The sequence below is a fragment of the Copadichromis virginalis genome, linkage group LG23, assembly GCF_057382275.1.
Source record: "Copadichromis virginalis isolate Kocher_CV1m ecotype Utaka linkage group LG23, C_Virginalis_male_GT1.1, whole genome shotgun sequence".
NCBI classification, from domain to species: Eukaryota; Metazoa; Chordata; class Actinopteri; order Cichliformes; family Cichlidae; genus Copadichromis; species Copadichromis virginalis.
In genome coordinates, this window is record NC_140639.1 from 12,224,859 (window position 1) to 12,252,408 (window position 27,550).

General features: G+C 40.8%; 2 protein-coding genes across 2 annotated transcripts; both read left to right on the forward strand.

Moving 5' to 3' along the window:
• The first annotated feature begins 274 nt into the window (after positions 1-274).
• On the forward strand, positions 275-13,162 carry pias4a (protein inhibitor of activated STAT, 4a). Its single transcript, XM_085448594.1, has 11 exons — positions 275-325; positions 2,184-2,565; positions 2,685-2,769; positions 2,878-2,919; positions 3,115-3,205; positions 5,022-5,150; positions 6,478-6,583; positions 7,099-7,172; positions 8,253-8,413; positions 9,177-9,328; positions 9,467-13,162. The coding sequence occupies exons 1-11, from the start codon at positions 299-301 to the stop codon at positions 9,739-9,741; spliced, it is 1,524 nt and encodes a 507-aa protein (XP_085304720.1). The 5' UTR covers positions 275-298; the 3' UTR covers positions 9,742-13,162.
• Positions 13,163-16,149: 2,987 nt separating this feature from the next.
• On the forward strand, positions 16,150-27,394 carry map2k2a (mitogen-activated protein kinase kinase 2a). The gene is made up of 11 exons (XM_085447954.1): positions 16,150-16,921; positions 17,113-17,323; positions 19,042-19,188; positions 19,346-19,423; positions 20,412-20,463; positions 23,130-23,254; positions 23,837-24,050; positions 25,315-25,379; positions 25,473-25,534; positions 26,087-26,132; positions 26,248-27,394. The coding sequence occupies exons 1-11, from the start codon at positions 16,833-16,835 to the stop codon at positions 26,356-26,358; spliced, it is 1,200 nt and encodes a 399-aa protein (XP_085304080.1). The 5' UTR covers positions 16,150-16,832; the 3' UTR covers positions 26,359-27,394.
• Positions 27,395-27,550: the final 156 nt, after the last annotated feature.

Genomic DNA, 27,550 nt, shown 5'->3' on the forward strand with positions numbered 1-27,550 from the left:
GAATATCGCAAAACTATAAAATTGAAACAGCCTCAATATTAAAATACTTTGACACGTGGTGTTATTAATCGACACAGAGGCCTATTTTGGAAGGGAGACCTGCCTCTTAGTGTTTTTTAAAAGTTGTGCTGTAACTTTAAAACAACGTGGTCCCGCCTATTTTCAGTGAATCGCTTCGGATGCTGGCAAAAGTCGCGCTGTGATTGGCTGGAGATGACTGTCTATCGAAGCAGGGTCATTGTTCCATTGGTGCAAGACTGGCCGTCGTCTCTGACTCTCGCGGTACTGCTGCACGAAGATGGCGGCCGAACTGGTGGAAGCGATGGCAAGTAGAGCTTGGTTGGCTTTGATTTGATAGGAGACGTGCGCGGGATTGTGGGCTGAAAGTCACCCCAGTTGTGGGGAAACTGTGGGTTTTGTGCGAATATTATTAAAGGGTATTTACTCTTACAAATGTGGTGTATTTCAAGCACGACGAAACGAACTAGCCTATGGTGCTAAGGTAGCTAGCCTGCCTGGAAATGTTAACCAGGCAAGTGCGTTGGTTCACCTAGCATCACGCTGGCTCTGGAGGAAGACACCGAAAATGAATGATGAGACCATATAAGCGTGTGGTTGTTTTTGGTCTAGCCTGCTTTCTGGCATGTTACCGTTTGACGTTATTTGGCTTACAGGAATATCTGTTTGTAGTTCACCGGTTAGTTTATTGAACTGTGCACCTGTCAAAATATCTAGCAGTCGTGATCGAATGCCGAGTGTGAGAAGCTAGCCCGGCGATAGCGCAGGCTACACTAGCAACGTTCAAGTGAGGTTGAGCAGTCTGTAACGCAGCTGTATTTGAAGCTCAGCGGTTCAGTCGGATCCATCCATAAAGTCCTGTTTTGTTTTGTTTTTAAATATAGACATGAATTAGTTCTCCACTTATGTCTATTTCGGCCATGTCAGACAAAGCTGAGGCTTGTCTGGCGGCTAAACAACAACATCCTGTGTTTTGCCCCTAGAGCCCAGTTCGTGTGCTCTCTGCTTCATCATAAGTAAATAATAATTTTCTTTAAAAAAAAAAAACGACCTCACATAGGATGATACGACCACATACGGTATTCATATAATCGATTCCATATGCTATGCAAGTATTGTATATAGGCTGCAGAAAATTGGCGCATATTATGTCGAGAATGAGAGATTTTGCGTTTACTTTGCAGTTCAATGTGCGTCTGGACCTCTTATGTTTTTACTAAATAAACATCCTCGCCTGCTACGGTGTGTCTTCAGCTTACATTTTTCGGATTGGTGTACAAATGAGGTTGTTAAGCCATAAACAACAAATTAAAATTATATTAAACAGTTAATGGAGCCATAAACATGCAGAATTTGCAAAGCTGTATTTGTCTTACATTTGTTGTGGACTGTAAACAGATTGTATGTATATGTTTCATGTAGGTAAGAACTATTGCACTATTTTCACATTTCTAGGCCACTAACAAGAAATAGTGGTTTTTAGGCACCTATTTCATTGTAACTGAACCTGCCAGACTATTCCTTTAGCTTTCTGTGTGTTAAATGACAGATAGTGTGGATGGAATTAGTGCGTTTCCAAGTTCTATTCATACTTTTAAGCCACCTTTGGAAGTTTATGGTTCTAAAGCCTAATTAACACTACCACAATTAGTGTGATCACTTGAATCATGGCCAAGCCATTGTTCTTAGAGTTGGAAGTGAACTTCTTAATATAGCCAGCTAATTACAACACACTTTAAATCCTCTATAGGATTAAAGTGACCAAGGACAGATGCTAATTTTAGCAAGTACCAAGCAGTTTGGTGAACAACTCTGTTCTGCATATAAGTTACCTGTAATTAACTCTGTGCATCTTCCAAGTGTTAAAAAGAAGTGTGTAGGTGTGTTTACGCAGGACTTTGGACACGATATTAAATTATTTCATTCATTTACTTAATAGATTTACTTGAGTAAAATGAAAGAATATAAACAACATGTATCTTCCTCTCTTGGACAAATGTGAAAATGGTAATTGGCATTGTATAAACTCCTTCATTTGAGATGTGGCTCTTGAAAAAAAGTCTGAACTTGGAAATTAACTTTGTCACTTCAGCCTTTCCAGAAATCTAATTGTTTTTGTGATCCTGTTATATTTTTTTATTTTTTTGGGCTTGTTTTCTCACTAGAATATGGTCAAAAGTTTCCGGGTCTCAGACCTGCAGACGCTGCTGGCCTCAATGGGTCGCAGTAAAAGTGGGCTGAAGCAAGACCTGGTGGGGCGTGCGTTGAGGCTAGTGCAGACCGAATACAGCCCAGAGCTGCTGAAGAACGTCCGGCAGCTCTACGAGTCACGTTTCCCTAAAACATCTGGATGGCTGGCTGCACGACGTCCGGAAAGTGTCCCAGTTAACTACTCATCCCTCAGCTCTTCCCCTACTGCCACCTCTCAGGGCGCAGACTACCTCAACGGCATTTCCAAACCGATCACCACACCTGCAGCAGAGGTGAAGCTAGTGCCACTGCCCTTCTACCAAACTTTAGAGACACTGCTACTACCAACAGAGCTAAGTGAGTGTGGACTATTTGTTAGGCTTTTTGTGTTTTTGGAAATTGTTGCATTTTTACTCGACGTTGAGAATTTGCACTGTTCTCTTTTTACAATGGATTTTGTCTCCATCTGCTTACAGTTGCCCAGAACAGTGAGAAACTCCAGGACAGTCAGTGCATCTTTGAGTTAACACCCAGCCAAGCAGACCAGATTCGAAATGCAAGGTAAAAAAGTCACACTGTCTGTTAAAACTGCACTTTAGGTTAACCCCAGGTTAATATAAAAATATCTCTGTGAAGCTCATTTTAATTCGTGACCTATTATTTTCTTAGTGAACTTCGTCCAGGAATCCGATCAATCCAAGTGGTTCTTAGGTAAGTTCCCAGTAAAAACATTCGGGGGGGGGGGGGGGGGGGGGGTTGATTTTTTGGTAGTGACTGTGTCATAAAAATATCATAATTCAAACCAACGAGGACAAATTGCTTCTTTGTATATACAGTGTTTGTGTTTAGTCTCTTACAATAGAAGACCTCACTCATTTATTCCTCTGTTACTGCTCTCTGTTGCAGAATCTGTTACACAGACTCCATTGGTGTTCAGGAGGACCAGTATCCTCCCAACATAGCTGTCAAAGTTAATCAGTCCTACTGTCATGTGCCGGTGAGTTGATTAACTCTGAAATGTCCCACACCTTCATAATACAGACATGACTAAAGCTGGGCTTGTTTTCCTGTTTTGAAGTGTGTTCTCAATTATAGCTCATAGCATCGTTTTCAGATACACTCAGGGTGTCAGTCACAGATGTTTTACCAGGTCAGTGATAAAATGTCATAATATGACAATGATGGATAATATAACCTAATGTAAGTGTGTCTTGAACAACATAGGGGAAAAATAAGATTTGGGTAAAGATGATGTTGGCTTATCTGAAGACCTCAGGAAACAAAACTTTAGGAGGAAGCTCTCCAGCTGGCTGATACTATGTGGCTTAAGGTGTGCCACAAGAAATCAAACTGGCAGGGTAGCACCTAGATGACAGGTTAGGAGGGTGTGACTATGACCTCCCGAGGATTCAAATTTGGCCATAAATGTCTAAATTTGGGCTCCTGGCCTAATCCTGCCATTCTGTCTAGTACACAGATATTTTAATCTCTGACTGTTTGTACATACTGTGAATTGTTGAAAAGCTCCATTGTGCTTTAGATAACGTGAGTTCTAAATGTCTCAAGAAATTTTAAGACGTTTAAATTCCCTTGCCTCGTAATCACACTTTTAACCTTTAATTTGAACCTTCTTTTTTTTTTCTTTTTTTAAGCTGCTAGCCTGATAATTCTGATAATTAAGTCATTTTCAAGCGGAATTGACATCTGTTACAAATTTCAGTCTCTTAAATATCAGATTTCATTTTTGATATTGTAAATTAGCGTTGGGTTAAAGTCTGAAAAATTTAACACAGTATTTCATTGCCATTTCCAATAATGATATTTATGATCGATGTAGAAAACTATAGTGAATGATGTTTTATGATCGTACCTTGCAAGCAGCAGCATTTATTTAAATGGGCTTTTCTACTCTACTGGAGCACTCAAAGTGCTTTATATAACATGCCTCTTTCAACCATCCACACACATGTCTATACGTACATGCATAATTTATAATATATATATATATATTACCCTATTATAGGCCTGAATGAAAAGCACTTTGTATTCATACATGCTCACATTTGGGTGGATGCATTTGAGCACTTTGGGGTTCGGTATCTTGCCCAACAATACTTTGGCATTTGCAGAGATCAAACCACCAACCTTCCACTTAGTAGATGACCTGCTCTACCTCCTGAGCCACAGACACCCAGTGCAAACAAAATAAAGGGAAAATTCCATCCTTTTCCAAAGATCTGCGGTCATTCATGAAAGCACCTAATACATGATTGATTGCTACAAGATGCCAGCATCATTGTAGTGCAATAATAATGTTGGATGTACAGTAATAATAATATAATAATAATAATAATAATGAAAGTAAGTACAGAAGAGAAAAAGTATGCCTAAAGATTGTTTAAGTTACTCCCTTTTTATTGAATTGTAATCACAGGCTGTCATGTGGCTCTCACTCAAGGCATGTCGGGGCTTGTCTTGTTGTGCTAGCAGTAGAAGTGAACACGTGGCTTTGATATCATGATTTAACTTGTTTGTTTTGTTTTTTATTTGTACTGGTATTATCTCAAATGATATATGTCACAGCCCTATTGTAAACTGAATATTTTGATTGAAGGTAAATCAACAATTAAAAATATGACCTTCAGCTCATATTGCAGGTTGGCTGTGCATGGTAAAGGAAACAATCCTCATTTGTGCTAAAAGTAGCGAGAACAAGGTGTCTGTTTTGAAATTATGAAAAGATATTTGAGATGAAGTATTACATAATTAACTGTTGCAGTCTTATTTATTTTCAAATTGTGTGTGTTTTACAGGGATATTATCCTTCCAATAAGCCTGGTGTTGAACCTCGTCGTCCTTGTCGTCCTATAAACATCACTCCGTGGTTGCACCTCTCCAATGTCACCAACAGAGTCACCATCACCTGGGGAAACTTTGGAAAGGTCAGTTGAATCCTGTCTTTTGCAGCCGTAGCTCTCAGGGTTGTCATTAGCACAGATATTTTTTATTTATGTTTTTTTTATTCTGATAATCTGTCCAGCTCCTCTTGGAAGGTTCTGTAATTCATCGAGGCATGCTGATACTTGTAGATCTTTGAGTGTTTGGCCTCACTCGACTGCATGTGTAATACACCTTTGTAATCACGGTTGCCACCACACTGAGTATTTTGAGAGAGTATGTGTGTAGACAGAAGGACTTTTGGTTAGGTTTGTTATCACATTTTGTACAAACAAGAAGGTTTGTGCAAATCTTGAGCAACTTCATTTTAGTCACAGCTTGATCACACGTGATGAAACAGCTCAATTTAAAAGTGTTGTATACTTGAGGTAATGCACATTCCACACATTTTGTCTGCAGTTGCCATGTATAAATAATAAATTCACTACTCAGCATGTAGAGTCTGTAAAAGTCTAAAATTTGCTTGGCCTAACAAGTTTCAGAAGAGGTCTGTGTGATATAATCCATAACTGGTAGGCGATATAGCCTCAAAATATCACTGTATTTAAAGAAAACTAATAATGATATTAGTGGCATTACACACACACACACACACACACACACACACACACACACACACACACACACACACACACACACACACACACACACACACACACACACAGTTTTATTGGCCGGAACATTTCTAAGTGTAAGTACAAAAATGGCATTTCCCATCCTGCTTTTGTAGTGAACTTTTGTCACTGATGACACTTCTTCTAATTAAAGTTTGATACAGTGATATAACATTAGTCAAATGTAAGCGCAAGAATAGCGTAGGGACTGTTGTCTCTAATCCCCTATTTAAAAATGTAAACACTATATTTGAAAAAAGCTTCACACTTTAATTTAACAATAACTGTAATAATTAACTATATAACTCGTCAGTGCTGCCCAGTATTGTCACATAATAAAACCGAAAATAATAATGGATTGTTATTATTTTCTCTCTCTAGCGAGTCTCATATATATATTTTTACGTGGATTAAATGGTGAATATTTCATCACTCGCCTGTGAATTGTAACCACAATCAAACATGGGGAACATTCTTTATACAAAATAATTTTATGTGCTGCTTGTCCAAGTTGCAGATTCACTGATGTCTCATAATCGTTAGAGAGGTTACCTTGTACTAGTTTGATGGTTCTGTTTCAAAATTTTGAGTGAATTCTTACAATAACATCGTGTTTAAATTCCACTGTCAGTTCCCGATTCTCTGTGGATAAATTCTTGTTACATTTTATTAAAAATCTGTTGATCTGTGTTTGCAGCGTTACTCTGTGGCGGTGTATTTAGTGAGGGTCTTCACCGCAGCAGACCTCTTCAGCCAGCTTAAACTCTGCTCAGTTGAGAGTGCAGAACGCTGCCGTGAGCGCAGTAAGTGATGCTTTTACACTCACCAAAATATTTTTGCTTGCAGCTTTCACATTCAGAGTAAGATGAAAGGTACACGAAGTCACTTCAGTGCAGAATGTAGGAGTCAATAACTGAACATTTTGTTTCTGGTATGACTGGATTTTGCACAGATGTGTGTCAAGGATCAGTTCGAGGTTGTTCTTCCAGTGTACACATTTTCTTTTTTAGTCCTGCCACATGTCTTTGATATTTGCACATTGTAAAGTAATGACATCAGACTAATAATAGCAAGCACTTGGAGTTTCAACACTAAATTTTGAGTTTTAACATAATAAAATAATTGTTGATGGCTAAAACCTGTGTAGGTCTAAGTTTTTGGAACATTGATTAGGATTCAGTAGAAACTGTAATCTTTAAGTGGAATCGTTATCAGTAAAAACGGTTTATATCCATTCTCGCTGTGTAGTTAATTTTAAATAATGTAGAATAATGTCTGGTACAGAATGTAATAACCGTGTACTTACATTTATCTACAGTACAAGACAAACTACGCTTCGACCCAGAGAGCGAGATTGCGACCACAGGACTCAGAGTGTCTCTCATCTGTCCAGTGAGTACATCCTGAACACAAATGGGGGGGCTTTAAAACACAAAGCAACTCAAATATGCATTATGATTTCTGCTCAGTCGGAGCAGAAAAGCAGGACAATCTACAGCGTAGAGGGAATATCTTCACTACATTAATCAAATATTCAGTTTAAACATTACATCCATTCAACCTTGGAGTGAAATCAAAGCTATGTTTATACTGCTGTTCTACAGTGAATATCCGTTTGTAGAAAGCTCATTGTGTCCATGCACATTTATTTAATACATTATTCAATAATAAGGTTTTGGGGTATAAATGGCTTTGTGACAAATAATTGAGCAGTGTAATAGGCTGACTCTCTAGCGAGTCTCATCCTGTGGCCATACTCTGACTCCACCATCTTGGATTGCAGCTCTCAACGGCAGCCTTTGTGCTGCTCAGCAGCTTCTGTGAGCTTGACAGAGCAGCACATGAACCAGTTTTCCAGTTGTTATAGTGTCTGTTCGCAGTCCAGAAACTTGCAGCACACCTCCAGGATAGGATTGCCATTACCAGCTGCAGTCCAGCACAGTGTAGTGGGAATCCTGTCTGTGAGACAAGATCCTCTCTGAGGAAGCAGCTGACTCATAATAAGTAATGTCACACTGATGACCTGGCCAGCCTGAAAACACTACAGGAAGAACAAGGCCAAGCTGGATATCAGCGACAAACTTTGACTATAAGAGCAAGGTCTTTGTCAAATAGTAAAGTGATTTCAGATTGCTCCTTAAACTCATAAAACACTGCCAAAGTTATTCACCACATATATCTGTGGGAGTGTGTAATAGATGGGGCCAGCTCGCCCACTAATGTCTGTGGGTGGGGAAACTCTGTGACTATTTGGAAGGAAACTTGTTTCCAGGACATCGATTGGCAAATACAGAGAGAAATGTTGTTTTAGTGCAGTGCGTGCTGAAAATATTGTTTCACAGTCCCGTGGCTCTGTTGTCATGCTGTGTCTAAAAGCCCCTCAATTTATTTAGCTATTAGAAAACTCCCAAAATGTTTTAAAAAGCATGATATCAACCGATATCACATCTGTTCCTTTTTTCTCGCTTCCAGCTGGTGAAGATGCGGCTTGGGGTACCATGTCGAGTGTTAACTTGTGCCCACCTTCAGTGTTTCGATGCAGTCTTTTTCCTTCAGATGAATGAAAAGAAGCCCACATGGACTTGCCCAGTCTGTGACAAGCCCGCTCCATTTGAGCTCCTCACTATTGATGGGTAAGGAGATGAGAGCATGCTTTGACTTGTCCCGCCCCTGCAGCTTTGTCAGTAAATTCTTAAAGTTTGTATTGTGTAATTTTGAGTACCTGTATGTGATGCCAGTTTGAGGAACATCATTGAAGCTGCAGAGATGTTTTAGGGATTCTTGATACAAGCTCAACCATGCACCAACATGTACTGCTTTCTTTTTTTTCTTTTTATTTGGTCTGGTATGAAAACTCATTGTGTTTCAAAATTTGTCATTCTCCACCTGCTGTTCATTTATGTTACAGAAGCGACACTTGTGCGTTTCATTTACCAGCACAACAGATAATTCTTAATACGAAAAGTATGTTAAAAAAAAAAGCAATTTACAGTTTTGTTTTTGGAAGTTGTCAGCAGCTCTCACAAACACATCTTATTGTAGCAAAGACTGAAAGCTTTGTGCAACATATATTTACATTCCTTAAACTAAGTTTGCTTGAAAGACCCTTTTTTACCTGACCCAGGTTTGATATTTGAAAGTGTAATCATGAAGTATTGTTTTCCTAAATGGCCTTTCATTCATGAAAGAGATTAAAGTATATGTTGTGTTTTTCTTCATCGGAACTTCAGTATCTTGACATATATATGTTGTAATGGCATTAATGGTATAATATAATAATGGTATTATTATTTCATTTCTAATTGTGCGTTTGAGTGAGAACTGAGCTATTAGTTTGATTTTCCCGTGTATAAACTTATTTTGTGACGTCTCTCTAATGGCCGGTGTGCATTTCAGGCTGTTATCTGAGATTCTAAAAGAAACGAGTGAGGACATTGAGGAGATAGAGTACTTAACAGACGGCTCCTGGCGACCCATCAGAGATGAGAAGGAGAGGGAGCGGGAAAGAGAACGCAGTAACACACCTGACTACCCAGTTGTTGATATATGTAAGTTTTCAGCCCTGTCACATCCCCTTGTCTGTAGTTGTTTTGGGGGGGTTTTGCACTGTGTGTGTGTTTGTGTGTGCTGAAGGTAATGAGAGTAAAATCTTCTTCCTTACCTTAAAATTGTATTCCTCTCTGTAGGCATTCCCGAAGCAAATGGCCATTCACCAGCCCACAGCAGCACTAGTCTGACGGCCAAGTCTGGAAGCAGTTCTGTGGGGATGCCAGGAGTCACGGGAGCACCTGCTGTGGCACCGGGTGGAGGTGCGGTGGTAGATCTGACTCTTGACTCTTCCTCTGAGGAGGAGGGGGGTGGGGCTGGAGGAGACAGCGAGGACACTGAGGACAGCGCCGACAGTCCTGCCCCAAAGAGGGGCCGATACAACTACGACAAGGACCTGGTCACTGCCTACTGACCCCACCACTCTGTCCCCTCTTAGACTGACACACAGAGACAGAGAGGCAGGGGCCTTAAAACGTGAGGACAGGAACACAGTAATCCACTAGATGCAACAACCCGCCCTTTTGCCCCAGCGTCAGAGCCTTTTAGCAGCTCTGGTTTATATCCAGGCAGGCAGACAAACACGTACTCAAACATGCACTGTCCATGGTTCTTCAGTCTACAGTGATAAGGATTCCTCTTTGTACTGTACACCACTGGAAGCTACTCTTACACTTCTTGATCAATTGTCACCCTACAGTGAACATCTGTACTGTCCTGCCTCTGCTGAAGAGACTGAATGGATTGAGCACCCCACCACAGTCACAACCCTTGCTTCTCTCTTTCCAGACTATTCCCACTCCGACCTCGTCTCTCTTTGTATATGACTTGGAATTCCTGGCTCTTTTAGCCATGGGCGTTCAATGTTTGCGTCTCTGATTTTTGTCACAGTTGTGATGCACAGGCAAGTTGAAAATGGAAGCTCCTCAGTAGTTTTTGGTAGAAGGTGGAAAACAAGTGAAAACATTTGTGGGAGGACACAGCAGAGATATCTGAAGTGTGATGCAAATTTAAACCTTTCCTATTTTGTTCTTTGTTGACAGAATGAATTCAAAGCTTGAAAGGGTTTTTTCAGGAATTTATCATTTTTATTATGAAATGGCAGGACACAATACTGGCTTCAGTGTGTGATTTCCATTTTTATTTTGTCCTTAGATAAAAAGAACCTACCTCAGTCATAAAAACTTGGCAGACTGACCAGAGAGTAGCTTTGAAAGAAGACGGAAGAATTGACGAGTTTTTCTGAATCCAATTTTACACTGGATATAGTGTTTTCCTGCATTTTGTTGTTGTTTGTTTTGGGTTTTTTTTTTTTTTTTTTATTCCATTGTTTCATTCAGCTCTGATCCCTCTGTAACAAAAAAAAAATCTTGGTTGAAGGAGAGTTCGAGTATGAATAACCAGGCTAACTGTAGGAGTGAGAGACATTCAAAAACTGGTCAGCAACTGTTTCACTCTGTAAAACATTTCTGCAGTTGTGTCTGTAACAGGATTTCTTAGGATTGGTATCTCAGAATTCCACATGGATCTAGCTCATCAAAATTACTGCGTGGCAGCTATGCCAAAGCAGACATCTTTTAAGAGTTCACTGAGGGGAAATGGTTATGAGGTGCCTTTTTTGGTGAAGTAGTAAAGAGTGAAGCCTATGGTTTTAAGCGCAGCTGAGCTAGCCATTAGATGAGAACCCCAGTCCACGACCGCATGTTTAAATCAATATTTTCCAGTCAAGTGGACAGAACAGGATTTCAGAGTCATCATTTTATCCCACAGTTGTGACCTGCTTTGAAACTATCATATTTATTTAAGACCATGACATTCTCTTAATAGTTTGTGGTAAATCTACATAATACTTGGCATAGTTCTGTATAGACTGGAGCTCTTCATTGCTGGTATTTGGTGTGGAGATGTACATTGATCTGTGCTCACGGCTCTGCTGTTGAACGCTGCTTTCTTTGCCACTGAATGAATCCGACCTGGGTCAAAGTGCCATTCGGAGTATTTTGCTGCAGTGGGTTCAACATGTCTGACACAACAAAACTTAATGAAGTGTCATCGAGTGCAACCCCAACAAGTTGAAAGTCATTGATTAGGTTACAGATGGTCGTGTCTGGAACAAGTAGCGCGCTTCGACCAGCAGCCCTTCTCTGCCTACTTTCAATGTAGATAAGGTCATATCTATTTGATGCAATAGAATTGGACTTTAATTGCTACATGCTGTAGGCTTACAACTTCCTCTGCACCTGCACTAATATTGTCTATATGTGATGGCTGCTCCTCACACAGGGATCAGTGTTTTCTCTGCATTTACTGCTTGGGATTGGTGGCAGTGTTAACCACAGCTACAACTTCGATTTTTTTTTTCCCCCATTTTCTTATTCTAGATTTTGATTGTAGATTTTTACCCAATTCTGTGTTGTTAAGCATTTTTATTGAAGCTTGTAGCTAATCTTGCAGATACCCGTCTTGTAGGCCCAGAGGAACACTGGCTCGGATCCTATCCTCCTGTTCTTGGTCAGTGCTGTAACATTATCGGCAGAAGGAGTGGCTTCTTGGAGTAACATTAGAGTTGTTGTATTTACTTCACCTGTCTGCTCCGCTCTGTGCCACCCCCACTGGGGAAGCAGTAAGAGAGACTCTGGGCATGCATTTGGGTTTATCTGCAGGGGGATCATCAGTGTTGGTTTCAGAAGAAGAAGAAAAAAACTTGCTAGAGCTGTTTGCACTTTCATGTGATGCATTCATCGACTTAATAATGCTTTATTTATTTTAAAAGCTCCCATGTAGTGCGTATTAAGGGACCCCCGCCCATTGTGAACATTTGTCATCATTCGTCTTGTCCATACGAATCAGAAAATGTGAAAGTGGACGCGGTCCTATTCCACCGTGACAGGGTTGGAAAGGCGTTCTGCATGTTTTGCTTCCCTTTACTGTCAGCACAGGATTTCTTTTGACTTGCTCAAGTGCACAGAAATGACATATACACATCAATCTGAGGCCTCACTGTTCCAAGATGGAGTCAAATGTGGTCTTCCATTTTTCTTCTTTTGACGGCTCACAAAATCAATATACAGAGAAAAATATTTTGGGAATCCGCACAAGACTGATTGATGGCATTTGGCCTCTATCGCATCAGTGTGTCCCTGAAAAGATATTTAAGGTGCTTTGAAGCAAAATATTGTAAAGAACTCTAATAGCCGCCTTTAAGGCATTCTGCATTTGTAATTAACTGCTATACATATGAAAATCACGTTTTTCATTTGTTGCTATGTTAGAGAAGGTCATTATTTGTTTGGCTCTCCTAAACTTCTCATTGCCTTGTGGTTAAAGATGAGAGATGGTGCAGGTAGTTGCTGTGGAACTGAGCCAGGTAATTTTGCAGATTGGGAGCTAGAGAGCGAGCTGAGGGTCTGGTGTTTTTGTAGTGGCATCTCTTCTTGTAATAATGCATAAGGTAGCATGGGCAGAGGCTTACAATCCATGATGTAAATGTTTTGTTTTTGTTTTGTTTTTTGTTTTTTTTATATATGTTCATATTAAAGACAATAAAATTTAAATAATATTTTATTAAGCCTTGAATTGCCTCCAGTTCCTATAGGCAAGTGGAAAATAAGAAGTTGTAGAGGGCAGCAGCACTGGAAGCTGATGCCACTCACTACTGGGAGGACTGGTTAACATGTGGATTGTCATGTTCTGTACCAAAAGCTCAGATCTGGGGACTCATTTGATGCCTGTTGAGGATAAAACTGTAAAATTTAAAAAAGGAAAAAAAATGATCGTATTCTAACAGCTGTTATTGACGTGTGGAATTAATTAAAAATCAGTTCTTAAAAACAGCAGTCTGCATTTTTTTTTTTTTTTTTTTCTATCTTAGATTTTCTGAATTTATTGAGCTGGGCAGCCTTGTGATGGATTGCAAACTTTGAACTGTTCGGCGTGCCTCATTTTCTTAAAAAAGGTACGCTTCAACTCCAGAAGAAGAAAATGTGTTTTGAATAAAATCCATCCCGCCTGAGTATCAGGGAGGATTGTGGGGGTTTTACTGTTTTAAAAATAAAAGATTACCACTGGTAACATCACTGGGATGTCATAGTTACATGAAATATTTTGTAAACTATTTTTGCCATTATTAGGCCGTTGAGTGCTGACAGGAAATGAGAACGATAGCGATCAGTAGCGTACTGGAACAATGTCACACTGCAGTCTAAGTGGGGATTCAGGTTTAGCACAACTGAAACCTTTATATTCATCACAGACAAAAGCAACACGTATTTATCTGTAGTTGTTTCCCATTCTGTCACAAAAACAGTTCCCGGAGTTGTCAGAGTTTTTTTTTGTTTGTTTGTTTTTTTTAATGTAGAAAAAAACAACATTCATTTTTCACATCTGAAGAAAAGACTACACAAATACTTGGTCCTCTTTCTGTATGGCGTCCACAGATTAGAGACAGAAACTTCAACATGAAAACAGCCTCATTTAGTCATTTCTGCTACAAAGGCTTTGATATAATATATGGGTTTTTTTAAGTGAGCGCACCTTTATTCTTAGAAACTTGCACCCCCTTTAGCAGAAATTATGCCAGCATTGCATTTGTCCCCATTCTGACTAAAGCTTTGACGCCTCTTTCAGTTGCAGGATTATTGAAGGTTTTATTGCTTTTCCTTCCCATTTCAAATCCCTCCATTATATCACCGTGATCTTCAAAACTGCATAGCAGGCCATTCTTTTTTTTCCCCCCCTTCCATTTGAGCCATTCCCTGGATTTGTCTGTACGCAGGGGATCATTACTCTGAAAGCTCCACTTCCAATCCAACTTCAGTTTTGGGTCTACTGGCCTCACATGTACTTGAACCATATTTTGAAATGTTGAGGAAATCACAGCTGAAAGAATTCATGAAATGAATTCAATTCCCTAAGGCAGCAACAATGCTCTAAACCAACCCAGCACTGTGCTTTATAACAGCTGCAAGCTTCTTCTCCTGAGGTCACGTGTCTGCCCTCATGTTTCCGTTGCCAACCAGTGCGCTGATTCCTCTGTGGGGAGAACATTACCCCAAAAGACCTGGGCTCGCCTCATGTTTTTAATGTCAAACACTAGTTTAATAATCTAAAAATCTCTTTATTATAGTGGGTTTTAAGGCAAACTGCTGGAAGAGTTATTTAAAGATGCTGTGATGAAATTCTGGTGCTCTGGGCCTCTACTCTGATGGACCAGCCAGTTCTGGACACATTATTGGTCAACTGAAAAAACTTTTAAAAACCTGAATCAAACACAGTCATCCACACCTTTAGACATCTTTAGAGTTTGGCAGGTTTGGTGATTCATGTGGAACTCTGAAATCTATTTGTTAATTGCTGGGCAGCACTTATTTAGTGTAATGGATGTGTCTGTTTTTTCAGGTTGCTTAACAAACCATCTGTTTTATGTTTTATTTATCTGATCAAGTGACCTTTAATAATACGAACATGTCTGCTTGTTCACACTGGAAGGAAGATCCATCCAACTACAACAATATTTTGTAAATATTTTAATATTACAAATTTCATTGATGAGTTTCTTTTTATCATAGTGATGTTGAACTTGACTAAGATATATTAAAGAGTCACAGCAGATCACAAGACTGTCAGGATTTTTTCCCCACAAAAGAAGCACATGATAAGTGCGCCTCTTCTTTCTTCTGCTGTCTTTAGAGGTCACTACAGTAGATCATCTCTATTCCTACCCTAACCCAGCATCCTCCTCTGTCACCCCAGTCCTCTGTGTGTCCTCCTTCACTTCATCCATGAACCTCCTCCTCTTCTTCTACTGACTCCATATTTAGCACCTTTTGTCCAGTGTATCATTATCTCTGTACATGTCCAGATCATCTCTCTAACTTTATCTGCAAAGCGATCGACCTGAGCTGTACCTCTAATGTACTCATTTCCTGTCCATAACCAGATGATAGTGTGATACTTATTATATACAGTGTTCTGTCTCACAGTTCAGGATGTTACTGAAAACTGAGCCATCTAAAAATGGTATCTGCTTGGTTGTTATACCATATATTTTATTAATGAGTACGAGTACATGAATACATCTCACTGGCATCGAAAACCTTTTTTGCACAGGAAATCTGGGGAAACTTGTGGTATTTACTGTTTGTAAAAGACAACAACAGAGAATGATTCATTCATTTGATATATTAACATTAGGCCATAGATGACCGTGGTTTGTTTTTCCACACAGGTACATGTTATATGAAACATAATTATTTTAATAGAAAGCTCATGCCAAAATAGAAATCTTTTTGATTTTTTGACAAGATGACTCTAAAGCCACTCAATCGAATTTTACCGGTAGAGCATGGACAAAAAAGACCCCATAAAATATTAGTGTATATATGGACATTTTTCTAAAAAGAAATCATTTTTTTAAACTGTACAACACTCCGCCCCCCCTAAAAAGTACAGTTTTTTACGATGTACAATTAAGAAGAAGAAAATCGCTCCCAGGTGGGGTCTTTTATATTTTTAGTTTCATATCACGATCGTTTCTGATTTAAGATTAAGTGAAACTATCTTCACTTGAGCCTGTTATTGCCAACCACCGCCAGCAGATGGCAGCAAACACTGCCCCCCTCTTCTGTTCTTGTGTGTTTACTTATTACTAATAAATACAAAAAGCTGCACAGGGCAGATGACATATGGTTAAAATGAGCTTGTTCCTCGTTAAAAACAATGTACTGGAGGTGTTACCACAAACTGCATATGTCATCCACCCACCCATGAGATTTTTTTTTTTCTTTTTGCATATCTCGTATCAACTTGCCAAAGCCAATCTCGCGCTATTTATCACGGGCTCTCCCTGTTGGTGTCAGGTCTGATGCTGCAGGCAGCTGCTTGCTTCCTGTATTAGCCACAGTCCTTTTCGCTGCTTGATAACCCCACACCCCGGACTGTATCGCGGACGGATTTACTTTTCGTACCCCGCCCTCTCGCTTAGGGAAACAAGCCGAGTCGGTGTCCCGGTGTAGCTGCCGGTAAAAGCGTGGCAGGCGGCCCCGTGTGCTGTGAGAGGCGGCTGCAGGTTCGGACTGAGAGGCGCAAGGCACGAGTTTGCAGGAGGTAGCGCTAGTTAGCAGGAGCAGCTAGGTGGCTAATGGCTAGCAGCAGCAGGTAGAAAACCAAGAAGAAGCTGAGTGACAGAAATGTCTACACCTCGAATTCTATAAGTCAGTTAAACCGAAGAAGCTGTCTGACTTTTAAAGAGCACATCGTGGTGATAGGTTTTACCAGATTAACTAAGTGACATGCTTCCGAAAGTGCACTAACTTAGCCTAACGTTAGCTAGCCAAGTTATACTAGAGCTGATCCTGTTGCTTTTTAATACTGACTTTCACACGAGGGAAAGGTTAGGCTAGCAGCAGCCCACTTCACTGCAGTTTTGTGCTTCTTTTTTAATTTTTTGCCTTTTTCGTTAATTTTATTTTTAAATTTTGGACAAAGTCGATTCGGGTTGTTATTGAAATGGGCCCCAAAAGAAAACCCGGTCCCCTTAATATTACGCCCATTGGAGAGGGACAGGCCACCTCCAACACCATTGATGCTGCATCTGAGTAAGTGCTGTGCCTTATGATTAATTGTGTTAAACCACTGAATCGTGAATTGCTTTGTCCTTATACCGAGGTAATTGGCTGTTACTGGAGTTGCACAAGATTTCGTTCTGCACCACCGTACAAGGAGGTGCATATGTTAATTCTCACTCCGTTTAAGGAACTCTGCTAAACCAAATGCCACCTCCTTACAGAGCCAACCTCGAGGCCTTACAGAAGAAGCTGGGGGAGCTGGACCTGGATGAACAGCAGAGGAAACGGCTGGAAGCCTTTCTCACCCAGAAAGCCCAGGTTGGGGAGCTGAAGGATGAAGATTTCGAACCCATATGTGAGCTGGGTGCAGGAAACGGAGGGGTGGTCAACAAAGTCCGCCACAAACCCTCGGGCTTGGTCATGGCTCGGAAGGTGAAGAATGATTGTTTAACAGCTGTTCTCCAAGTGAAAGTAAAAAAAACTGCATTCCACTTCAAGTCTAAGATGTTATCAGTGCACCATGTCTGGAAACGCCTCTTTCTGGAGAAAGACAAGGGAACTGAAAATAATAAAACGGTTACAACAAAACGGTTAGTTTTGAAGTTCAGAAACAAAAATGTTTCAGGTAAATGTCAAAGATATGCCTGAGGTATTTTATTGGCAGCGCCTGAGCTGCATAGCTCAGCTTATCAAAGAGCGCCAACACATTTTTTTCCATTGTGAAATGTTTTGTTTATATTACCTTCACTTTTTTTTTTTTAACGACAAACCCTAATGGCATCCTTATCACAAGTATTATCTTATCTTGTGTGCTTTTACGAAAGATATTTGCCATTATGTTACACTTTTTTAAATTTCCTTTCACACTATCAAAGTGTAGTTTCATACACTAAATACTTATCTCTTAGTATCTATCTCTTTGTGGGTATATAAGAATGAATGTAGTAAGTTATCTAGACTTTATACAGATGTGGCAGCAGCAGTCTAAGCGAGCTCAGGCTTGAGGCCTGTGGATGTCAGTTGAACCTTTGTTGAAAGTTCTTCTAAACTGGAGACATTTCTCAGAGATTATGGTCCATGCGGACATAATGGTATTATGAAGCTGCTGCAGATCCATGATGTGAATCTCTGGTTTCACAACATTTCAAAGGTTCTTGACATCTGGTGGCTGTGGAGGCCATTTGACTGCAGTGAACTTACTGTTGTGTTCAAAAAAATAGTTTGATGTGATCGTTGTGACATTGCATTATCCTGCTAGAAGCAGCCATCAGAGGATGGTACACTGTGGCCATAAAAGGATAGACAAGGTCAGCAGTTATAGTCATGTAGGCTGTGGTGTTTGAACAATGTTTATTTGGTACCAAGGGACTCAAAGTGTGTGAGGAAACTGTCCCCCACACCAGCAGCCTGGACCATTGATACAAGGCAGGATGGATCCGTGCTTTCATGTTGTTTACACCAAATGCAGAAATCAAGACTTATCAGATCAAGCCTTCTACTGTTCACATTTAGTGAGATGTGCAAGTTGTAGCCTCAGTTTCCTGTTCTTTGCTGACAGGAATGGTACCCGCTGTGGGTTTTTGTTGCTGTAGCCAATCTGCTTGAAGGTTCAAAGCAATGTGCAGTCAGAGATGTTCTTCTGCATACCTTGGTTGCAATGAGTGACTATTTGAGTTACTGTTGCCTTCCCATTGACTCAAAGCTCTACGGCCATTGCATCAGCAAGTATTTTTGCTCAGAACTGCTGCTGCTCACTGGATATTTTCTCCTTTTTTGGACCCTGGAGATGGTTGTGTGGGAGAATCCCATTAGATCAGCAGTTTCTAAAATACTCAGACCAGCCTGCCTGGCACCAACAACCATGTTCAGTCACTTTAATCACCTTTCATCCCCATTCTTATCGTCTGAACTTCAGCAGCTCGTTTTGACCACGAGTACATGCCTAAATGCACAGAGTTGCTGCCGTTTGTTGCTGATTAGCTATTTGTGTTTTAATGAGCAGTCGAGCAGGTGTGCCTAACAAAGTGCCACAAGTGTAAAAAGGGGACTTCAGGCGGTGTAACTGCATCGTCTGCATGCAACTTAAATTAAAACAGTATTTCGTTTCTGTGTTTTGTTTTTGTTTTGTTTTTTGTTTTTTTTCTCGTCAGTTGATCCACCTGGAAATCAAACCTGCCATCAGAAACCAGATTATCAGAGAACTGCAGGTCCTGCATGAATGCAACTCGCCCTATATTGTGGGCTTCTATGGCGCCTTCTACAGCGATGGAGAGATCAGCATCTGTATGGAGCACATGGTGAGAGACAAAGATTGTTAGCTGCAATTTCTTTGTGAGACTGGAATCGATTTTGCGAATCGCATCACCTGAGAATTCTTATGTTGTGCAACACACACGTTCCCACAGCTACAGGCAGTTTTGTCTGTCTTAACATGGGCTGTTTTGGTCTCTGCAGGATGGCGGATCCTTGGACCAGGTTCTTAAAGAAGCCAGAAGAATCCCAGAAGAAATCCTTGGAAAAGTTAGCATAGCTGTGCGTACACCGTTGATGTTTTACTTTGTTTGTTTGTTTTTTGTTTTGTGGCTTTAGGTGTTTATTTACAGGCTGTAAAATATGATTCGCTTCACAAGTCTTCTCACATGAACTGTGGACGATGTCAGGAGAGTCGGGCCTGATAAGTTTCTGAAATTGATAACGTGACACAGCAGGTCAACATCAGACACATTTTCACTCTGGTTTAGACGAGTTCGCTTCCTGATGTTTTGAGGCAGGAGGCTCTGCAGAATAATTTCTGCTTTCTTTTCTTAATCTCCAAAAATCAGAGCAGTCAGACTCTTTGGCAGCTGGTGGTTAAAGTGTACTTAATGTCGACTTTGTCGGTCATTCACGTTCTCACATCCCATCAGGTAATGTTTAGAAAGGTTTACGGCTGGAGGTGATGTGTGAAAATAATTCTGGACTCGAGGATTTTAAGGCGTTTCTGACCACAAAGCAGATTTTCTGAGAAGGTCATATCCTATTTATTACACAATTTTAAACATGTCCACTAGGGTAAAATGAAGAAATTCAAATATTTTATATCCAGAAGATCAAAGGAAAACTTTTACAGTTAACACTGAACTGTGATGTGAGATGCTCTGCACAGCACTTAAGGTTAAGAGATATTGACCGTAGTCACATATTGAGCTAAATGAATCCTGTGTCCACCTGTAATTGTGGACAGCATATGGATGTATGCTGGATGCTTAAATTTTGACCACAGAGCGACTTAATCCAACACCTTTTTCTTTTGAAATATAGTTGCTGTTCGAATTTGGCAGCAATATAAACAAAAGGGTTGTGCCTATTTTTGCATGTGTGCTGTTCTTTGTGGTTTTGCTTGTGGTTGTGATGTTGCTCAACTAGCTGTGTGTTGTCCAATAATGCATAAGTTGCATGCACAGTACAGTCCCGTGTGTGTGGACTCCTAGATTGTATGTCTGTAAACTGAATGTTTTGGGGGTTTTTTTCTCCTTTACAGGTGTTGAGGGGATTGGCATATCTGCGAGAGAAGCACCAGATCATGCACAGAGGTAATGCTGTTCTTGAGTCCCGATAAATTACAGTTGTGCTCAAAATCTCATTTGGAACACTTTCAAATCTCTGCAGTATATTAAAGCCCAAATATGGAGTTTGTTTGTAACACAGTGATTTCATAGAGTTATTAGGGTTTGGATAAAATATAAAATATGTGGCACGTCAGCCTCATTTGATAATAGGTTATCAGTGTTTTTGTAGACACTTCTTAGAGACATCCGGTTGAGATTCAGATCATGGTTTATAGTTTCTTAAACTATAAGATAAAGCTTTTTGGACATTAGGTCTGATCGGTATTTCCAGACGTCTGAACTTCGGTTAGTGTAACCACTTGAAATGCACCACGTCCAGTCAACGGGCGCCAGTAGTATCTGTACTTCTTCATTTGAATTTGTATTAATTGTCTTCATTGCTCTCCCTTCACATGCATCAGCATCTTAAGAGCTTTAGCACACGTATGCACATACGGGACCAGCTATTTTTTGGGGGGGGAAATAACAAGTTTCTCATCAAGGGAATTTGTAGAATAAACATTGTCCTCATGAAAACATTATTTGTATTCATTGAAATGACAGGTCACAGCATCTCAGGCAGGTTTTTCCCTGCACACAAGTGAGGACACATGGGTGTGCTGTTGTGAAAATTACTGAGAAAGGGAGCAGCAAGAAGTGCATCGTGCAGTGAAGTTTCAGTGCTACAGGGTCGGTGGTACTCCAGGACAGAGTTGTCTGTGAGCTCAGGCGGTAATTACAGCCTCTCAGATGTGATTATAGAGCAACCGCACCCTGTTGACCCCTCCCTCCACGTCTCCCTCCATCTTTCTCCCGCTCTTTCATGCCATTTCTTTCTCAGCTTCTCCTCACGTGTCCTTGGTCGGTGGGAGGGGGTCATACACCGCAGAGGACAGATTGCAGGGCTCAGTCCTACACCATTATTTTGCAGGATGTTTTTCAGCTATGAATTGGATATGTGGAGGACTGGGCTTGTTTACAACAGCGACTCAGCAAGAGCTGGGAGCTCTGTACATGCCACCCGTGGCCTGCACGGAAGACTGTAGTCCTGTTTTCAATATTTCTATGAAGCATGAACGATCTGTATTTGTGAGAAAGCGTTTTCTATCCATCGTGGAAAGCATAGGTTCATGGTATTGTCTCACATAAAAACTGGGATACAAACAATAGATGAACGTAAATGTTTTCCCTACATATATCACAGTATTCTTGTAGGAGGGACTCGCCAGAGAATCGCTTTAGTTGTTTTTATTGCTGCAAAGTGAAATTGTGAAGCGGACAGGCTGATCGGACAGCCTAGGTCAACTTGTGTGGACGAGCATGTATGGACTACAGTGCTATTGCACACATTTTGAATGAGAGACCTGAGTCACCAGTCTTCTGTGAGATAACGAGCTGTTATAGACTCATATGAATCTGAAAATCAGAATCCAGGAAAGGTTGTGATGGGGTAAAATGTGATGCCGTCATGCTTCTGAGTTCCAGAAGCTCGAGCATGTAAGAGAAATCCACAAGATTGTGGTCGCAAGTAGGGGGATGGATTGTGTTGCTTTCTTGGCTCATTCTGAATTGGAAGATACCAGGATGCCAACCTAAGTATGTCAAGTGTTGGTTGGCTTCTTTGGTTGAACCGATTTAACTTTGCCGTGGTCAGCTAACGTTATCTCAGGATGGCCGAACGTGAGATGAGCATTTGTGTTTGTAGTTTTCTCAGATTATTTTTAACGTTCGTAGGAAACTTTTTTTTTTCTTCTTTGTCCCATTCTACCACTAAAAGATTAAATTTCTATTTAGAGATTACATCATAAACTATTGATATTTGGTGTCCCTCTTTTAATTATCACGCAAAATATCGAAATGCTGTGCTCTCACTTCACACATGTATAAGCACATAATGCTAGTTTCAGCGACATTAAAAGTCATGTCATTCTGTCAGTCAAACTTGGGTCAGATTTATGTTCCTTACAGCTTCAATTCTCCCCATGATGGAGAGAAAGAAACAGGCAAAACAAAATAAAAGCAGACATGATAGATGTGCTTTTTTGGGCATGTGCAGTTTTCACGAGAGCAAAGCAGAGAAAGGTGACCTGGGGCCCATTCAGACATCAAGCAAGGGGGGTTTACAAACACGTTCGCAAAGCTCTATAGAGTTCAGTGCAAAAAGTTTTAGGAAATTAAGATGTTTAAATGTGCAGCAGCTGCTGTAGCCGCCACATCTTAGAGACACAGAAATGCACAGGAAAAACATGTTATCACCATGTCTGCAACAGCCTGCAACAAACACACTGAAAAACTGTGCGTGTGTGTCAAGGAGTAATTATTCTATTTTTAAAGGTACAAGGTGGTCACACCAAGTATTCATTTGTTTTCCTTGTTCTCTGTACTTTGTATTTGAAGAAAAAAATGTTAATGGTATTATTTCTGAAAATGACAATTCCTAAATGTTTTGCACAGAAGCGTGCAAATCAGAACACCAGTATAGCAGTGTCTGCTGTTTCTTTAGGTATAATTTAGTAATAAATCTGTGCTTTCTCTTGCATACAGAAACTTGTAAGCCAAAGGAATGACAGATGAAACACAGTATGAAGAAGAGCCTCTTCTTTTAAATGTAATGCGCATTTGTTTTTGTCCATGTCCCCTCTGCCATGTAGACGTCAAGCCCTCCAACATACTGGTCAACTCTCGTGGGGAGATCAAGCTGTGCGACTTCGGTGTTAGCGGCCAGCTCATAGATTCCATGGCCAACTCCTTTGTTGGAACGCGCTCCTACATGTCGGTGAGTCAGCTCTGCGCGCCTGCGCCCCCACCCCTTTTCCTCTGGCCCTATCCCCACTTTCCTTCTCCACTCTTCTCACATGGCTCTTGTTCTCTGGTTCCACCCTCTGCCTTCCTTTCCTCTGGCCCTCCCTCACTCCCCTGCCAAGAACCACGGGCTGTACCCAGGAAGGGCTCTTTGGCAATGAGGGAGGCAACTGTGCTTGAGCTTTCTCGTCCTTTCCCCTCACTCTTAGATACCTGGTGGGTGCAGTGCTAAAAGCTGCTTGTGTGTCTAATCCTACTCCCAAAAAAGCACCTCTGGTGCAGAGAAGCTTGCCCTTTGATTGCAATTCCTAAAACACGCACACACCTGTCCTTGCTCACCCCTAAAACAGTCCAAAGTTGCTGTCCACTTCCTGCCAAACCCTCTTCTCTGTCCTCTTGCCCTAACCACACCCCACCTCTGCTTGCCATAACACCCCCCTCCTCTTCTCTTCCCACTTCTCTCCTCCACTTCCTGTGCCTTCGCCGCCCAGCCCTCTCTCCTGCTTGGCGTCTTGGCTTCACCGGCTCTGTGACGTAGTTATGTGTTTCTCAACAGCCGGAGAGACTGCAGGGCACTCATTACTCGGTTCAGTCTGACGTGTGGAGCATGGGTCTGTCTCTGGTAGAGCTGGCGATTGGCCGCTACCCCATCCCCCCACCAGACGCCAGAGAACTGGAGGCCATCTTTGGACGGGCCGTTGTGGATGGGGCTGAGGGAGAGCCTCACGTCAACATGCAGAGGCCTAGACCACCCGGAAGGCCTATAAGTGGTATGAAGGGCAATAGCACACACACGTGCCTATAAACTTATGCAGATTACTTGACATTAGATTAGATTTGTGCTCATATTATGCTTTGTGGGTTTTCTCCTCCCTTTAGTGTCTTGTTTACGGTTTTGTGTATGCAAAAGATTTGTGAAGTCTGCAACGAAGGGAGTTATACTCTCCCAAAAGCAAACATTGCTCCTAACCTTACCGAGGCCAGTGTGTAACACTTTTCCATAATGCTTGACTAGCAGCTACTCTGGCGTGGCCTCGTGCAGTGTATGAGTGGATGCCTCACAGCGAACTCTGAAATATCTCAACCAAATTTTCTGTTGTTGGCTTTAAGAACAAACATTAGTCTTTATGCACTCCTAGCATCTGAGGAACTGGAAGCCTAGCGGGTAAGGGTTTGTTTGTTTTTTGTTGTTGTTGTTTGACAATCCTGTCCTCACAGCAGTGGAAAAGTTGGCATGTTAATTGGCAGTTTTGGCTGCCAATTAACATGCCAACTTTGACTCTACTTTGACTGTATGCTCAGAGCTGACTCACAGGTCACAGCTATGTCAAAATCATAATGCAATGGACAATCAGAAAATGTGGAAATTTGAAGATGGTGACTTTTGACAGGGTGAGGGTTAGCCTTTTGTGCAACTGGGCTGTCTATGTTCACACTTCCAATGGTATACATGTTTTTAACAAAACCCCCACGGTACATTCATAATTCAGCAACAGTAATGCATGAAATCGTTTTCATGCATTAACCTGTCTGGCATCCACAGGAGAATAGAGCAATCACATTCTGGTTGTGTGGTCCAACTTTGTAATTTTGAATAAAGCCAAAAAAATCTTTATTGATCCTCATGGGGAAACATAATCTCTGCACTTAACTAGTCTCTAGCCTTGCTGAAGAGCTTTACATGACAGTTGAGTCGTCCAGTAGAGATGACTGGGCTCACAGTACCTAAATTTAATTTTTAAAAAAATAAAAGAGAAATGGTTATGTGCAAACTTGAACTTTACATCACAATTCCCCAAATACACATGCAGACTTCAAGAATGATTACTCAGCCCTGGTGTCAGCTGTTGGTGTCTGCAACAGACTATAATGGCTGCCTTAAAGAGACAAGAGCTCATACAGAGCTTTTGGCAGCACGAGAGCTGCTGTGTTGTTGTACAGTTTGAGAAAATGCACAGTAAAATTAAAACTAAAGCATTTAAATGTATTCTAAAGAAGACTAACCAGAGATTGTGTCTGTTTCTTTTCCCACAGGATCTGGGATGGACAGCAGACCTGCCATGGCCATCTTTGAACTTTTGGACTACATTGTCAATGAGGTCTGAGCAATGTCTGTTTTTTCCACAGTATGAACAAACACTCACATCTTTCCTCAGTCAGTGTATAATCTTTAACTCTTGCTTCCTCCTCAGCCACCCCCCAAACTGCCGCTTGGTGTCTTCACCAGTGACTTCCAGGACTTTGTGACAAAATGGTGAGCACCGAATGTGACGTTTGTCTTTCTTTTCTCAGCTCATGAAGAATTATGAAAGGAAGCTATTCAGAAAACTTTGACATTTCCAAATTGCTTCACACACCTGTTGCAAGAGTTGTTTGTAATTAAATGCATGCATGTAGTTTTTGTGCTTGTGCAGGTTTGAGGTGGTTAGGAAACAAGTCAGCACCACACTCTGATAAAGATCCCGTCTGGACTAGTGATAAAAATAACGTTTTTGCCATAATAGTTCAGAATAGTATCTACTGTTCTTTACCTTTTTAAAAAGTCTATGAATACAGAGATATTGTTTCAGATAATTGTTGCACATGTTTCTACATCAGTCTTGTCTAAAGTCTATACTGCACTGCGGCTGATGTCAAAACTACTAAAGAACATGCGTGCATACATGGTAAACTCGTGTTTTAAGGTGAACTCTGAAACAGAACAAGGCCTTCTAGCATCTAACCCTCTGCATATACATGGTGAACGACATGCATGCAAAGGATATTTTACTTATGTTTAACATATTTATCTCATTTTTGTCTGCAGTTTGATTAAAAACCCAGCCGAGAGAGCGGATCTGAAGATGCTCATGGTGGGCACCCTAATATTTATTATAATTTTATTATTTTTAATTTGATACTTAACCCATCTGTTTTTTGTTTAGTTTTTCTGATAACAATAAAAACTGAAGTTTCATTTTTCCTTAGAGTCACACATTCATCAAGCGATCAGAAGTGGAGGAAGTGGACTTTGCCGGCTGGTTGTGCAAAACCATGGGCCTCAACCAGCCCAGCACTCCCACCCGCGGCGCCGAGTGACCGGGCTCCCACGCTGCCCTGCCACGTCTCGGGACCTCTGTGCGTACACGTGCATATCCTGTACGTGTACACACAGAAGCTCTCACAAATATTGGCACTTTTTTCTTGTTGCTATAGCTTCAAACAGTTTTTGTTCCCCCTCCCCAGTTATTTCTTCACCAGCAGCAGGGCCCATTGAGTCATTGTACTGTAAGACCACAGCTTCACCTTGACAGTGTCGAGAGCAGCCACAGCTCATTTTTCCACACTGCTACAGAGGATGTAAAGCACTGAAGGGCTGCCAGTGTGTCAGCTAAATTTGCTTTGACAAACTTATTTTGTATTGTCAGATATTCTGTATTAACCTTTTCTATGGCAATGGGTGATGGCACATGGGACTGTATTTTATTAAATAACCTGCTGTAGAGATTTGGTGGAAATCGTAGGGAAATCAAAGCATATTATCTACTTGCAAACTCGCGATTGCTTTTATTGAAGGTAAATGCAGCTACTTTAATTAGAATCATAAATGCTAAAAGGTTCTGTTGCAATTACCTGCAATATAATAATCGAGTTTGAGAGTAGAATCCAGGGCAAATGAGCGTGTAAGGAGTCATTTTCACTTTTTTGGCAAATGAACAATGTCACAAACCAAAGAGGGTACTCACAACTACTACTTTTTTTTTCCTGATGGCTGATCTTTTTCTTGTGTGCAGATTCATGAACAGTATGAAACTGTAATTTGAATGTTCTCATTTTCTTAGTCAGTGATCTAAGTGTTGATTGACATCATTTCTTCAGCATTTATTTCAATTTGCATCCCACACTCGGTCTCACATGGGAGGACACACATGCCGTTATATGCCAAAATGTGTTTGACATTGAGGAAACAAAAATGTATTCATGGGACAATATAGCATGGTTTATTATCTTCTAATACTGTTTGTGTATTTGGTTTCCCAACTCATGATGGGGATGATTAGGTGGTGTTTTTATCAGAATCCTGAATCTGCAATGTTTAAGAGATTTCAATCATGTTGGCTTTATTTGACATTTTCTTTCTTTCTATGTTGTCTGTCTGTACTTTCCCCCTGAGGTGTATATATTTTCACCGTACCGCTACATGTGGCGCTCTGAGCTTTCTCCTTGGATGCAGCCAACCCGGAGGCTCGCTCTTGAAAGATTTCGGTTGAATTATTGCTAAAATGCTTTT

What these genes read in the sequence shown, in the direction of transcription:
- pias4a (XM_085448594.1), top strand. Translation starts at nt 299, where the DNA reads ATGGCGGCCGAACTGGTGGAAGCGATG. An exon ending in GACCAGATTCGAAATGCAAG is followed by an intron (nt 2,770 to 2,877) that starts GTAAAAAAGTCA and finishes TTATTTTCTTAG; the next exon opens with TGAACTTCGTCCAGGAATCC. An exon ending in GAGTGTCTCTCATCTGTCCA is followed by an intron (nt 7,173 to 8,252) that starts GTGAGTACATCC and finishes TCTCGCTTCCAG; the next exon opens with CTGGTGAAGATGCGGCTTGG.
- map2k2a (XM_085447954.1), top strand. Translation starts at nt 16,833, where the DNA reads ATGGGCCCCAAAAGAAAACCCGGTCCCCTTAATATTACGCCCATTGGA. An exon ending in ACCATTGATGCTGCATCTGA is followed by an intron (nt 16,922 to 17,112) that starts GTAAGTGCTGTG and finishes ACCTCCTTACAG; the next exon opens with AGCCAACCTCGAGGCCTTAC. An exon ending in TTGGAAAAGTTAGCATAGCT is followed by an intron (nt 19,424 to 20,411) that starts GTGCGTACACCG and finishes TCTCCTTTACAG; the next exon opens with GTGTTGAGGGGATTGGCATA.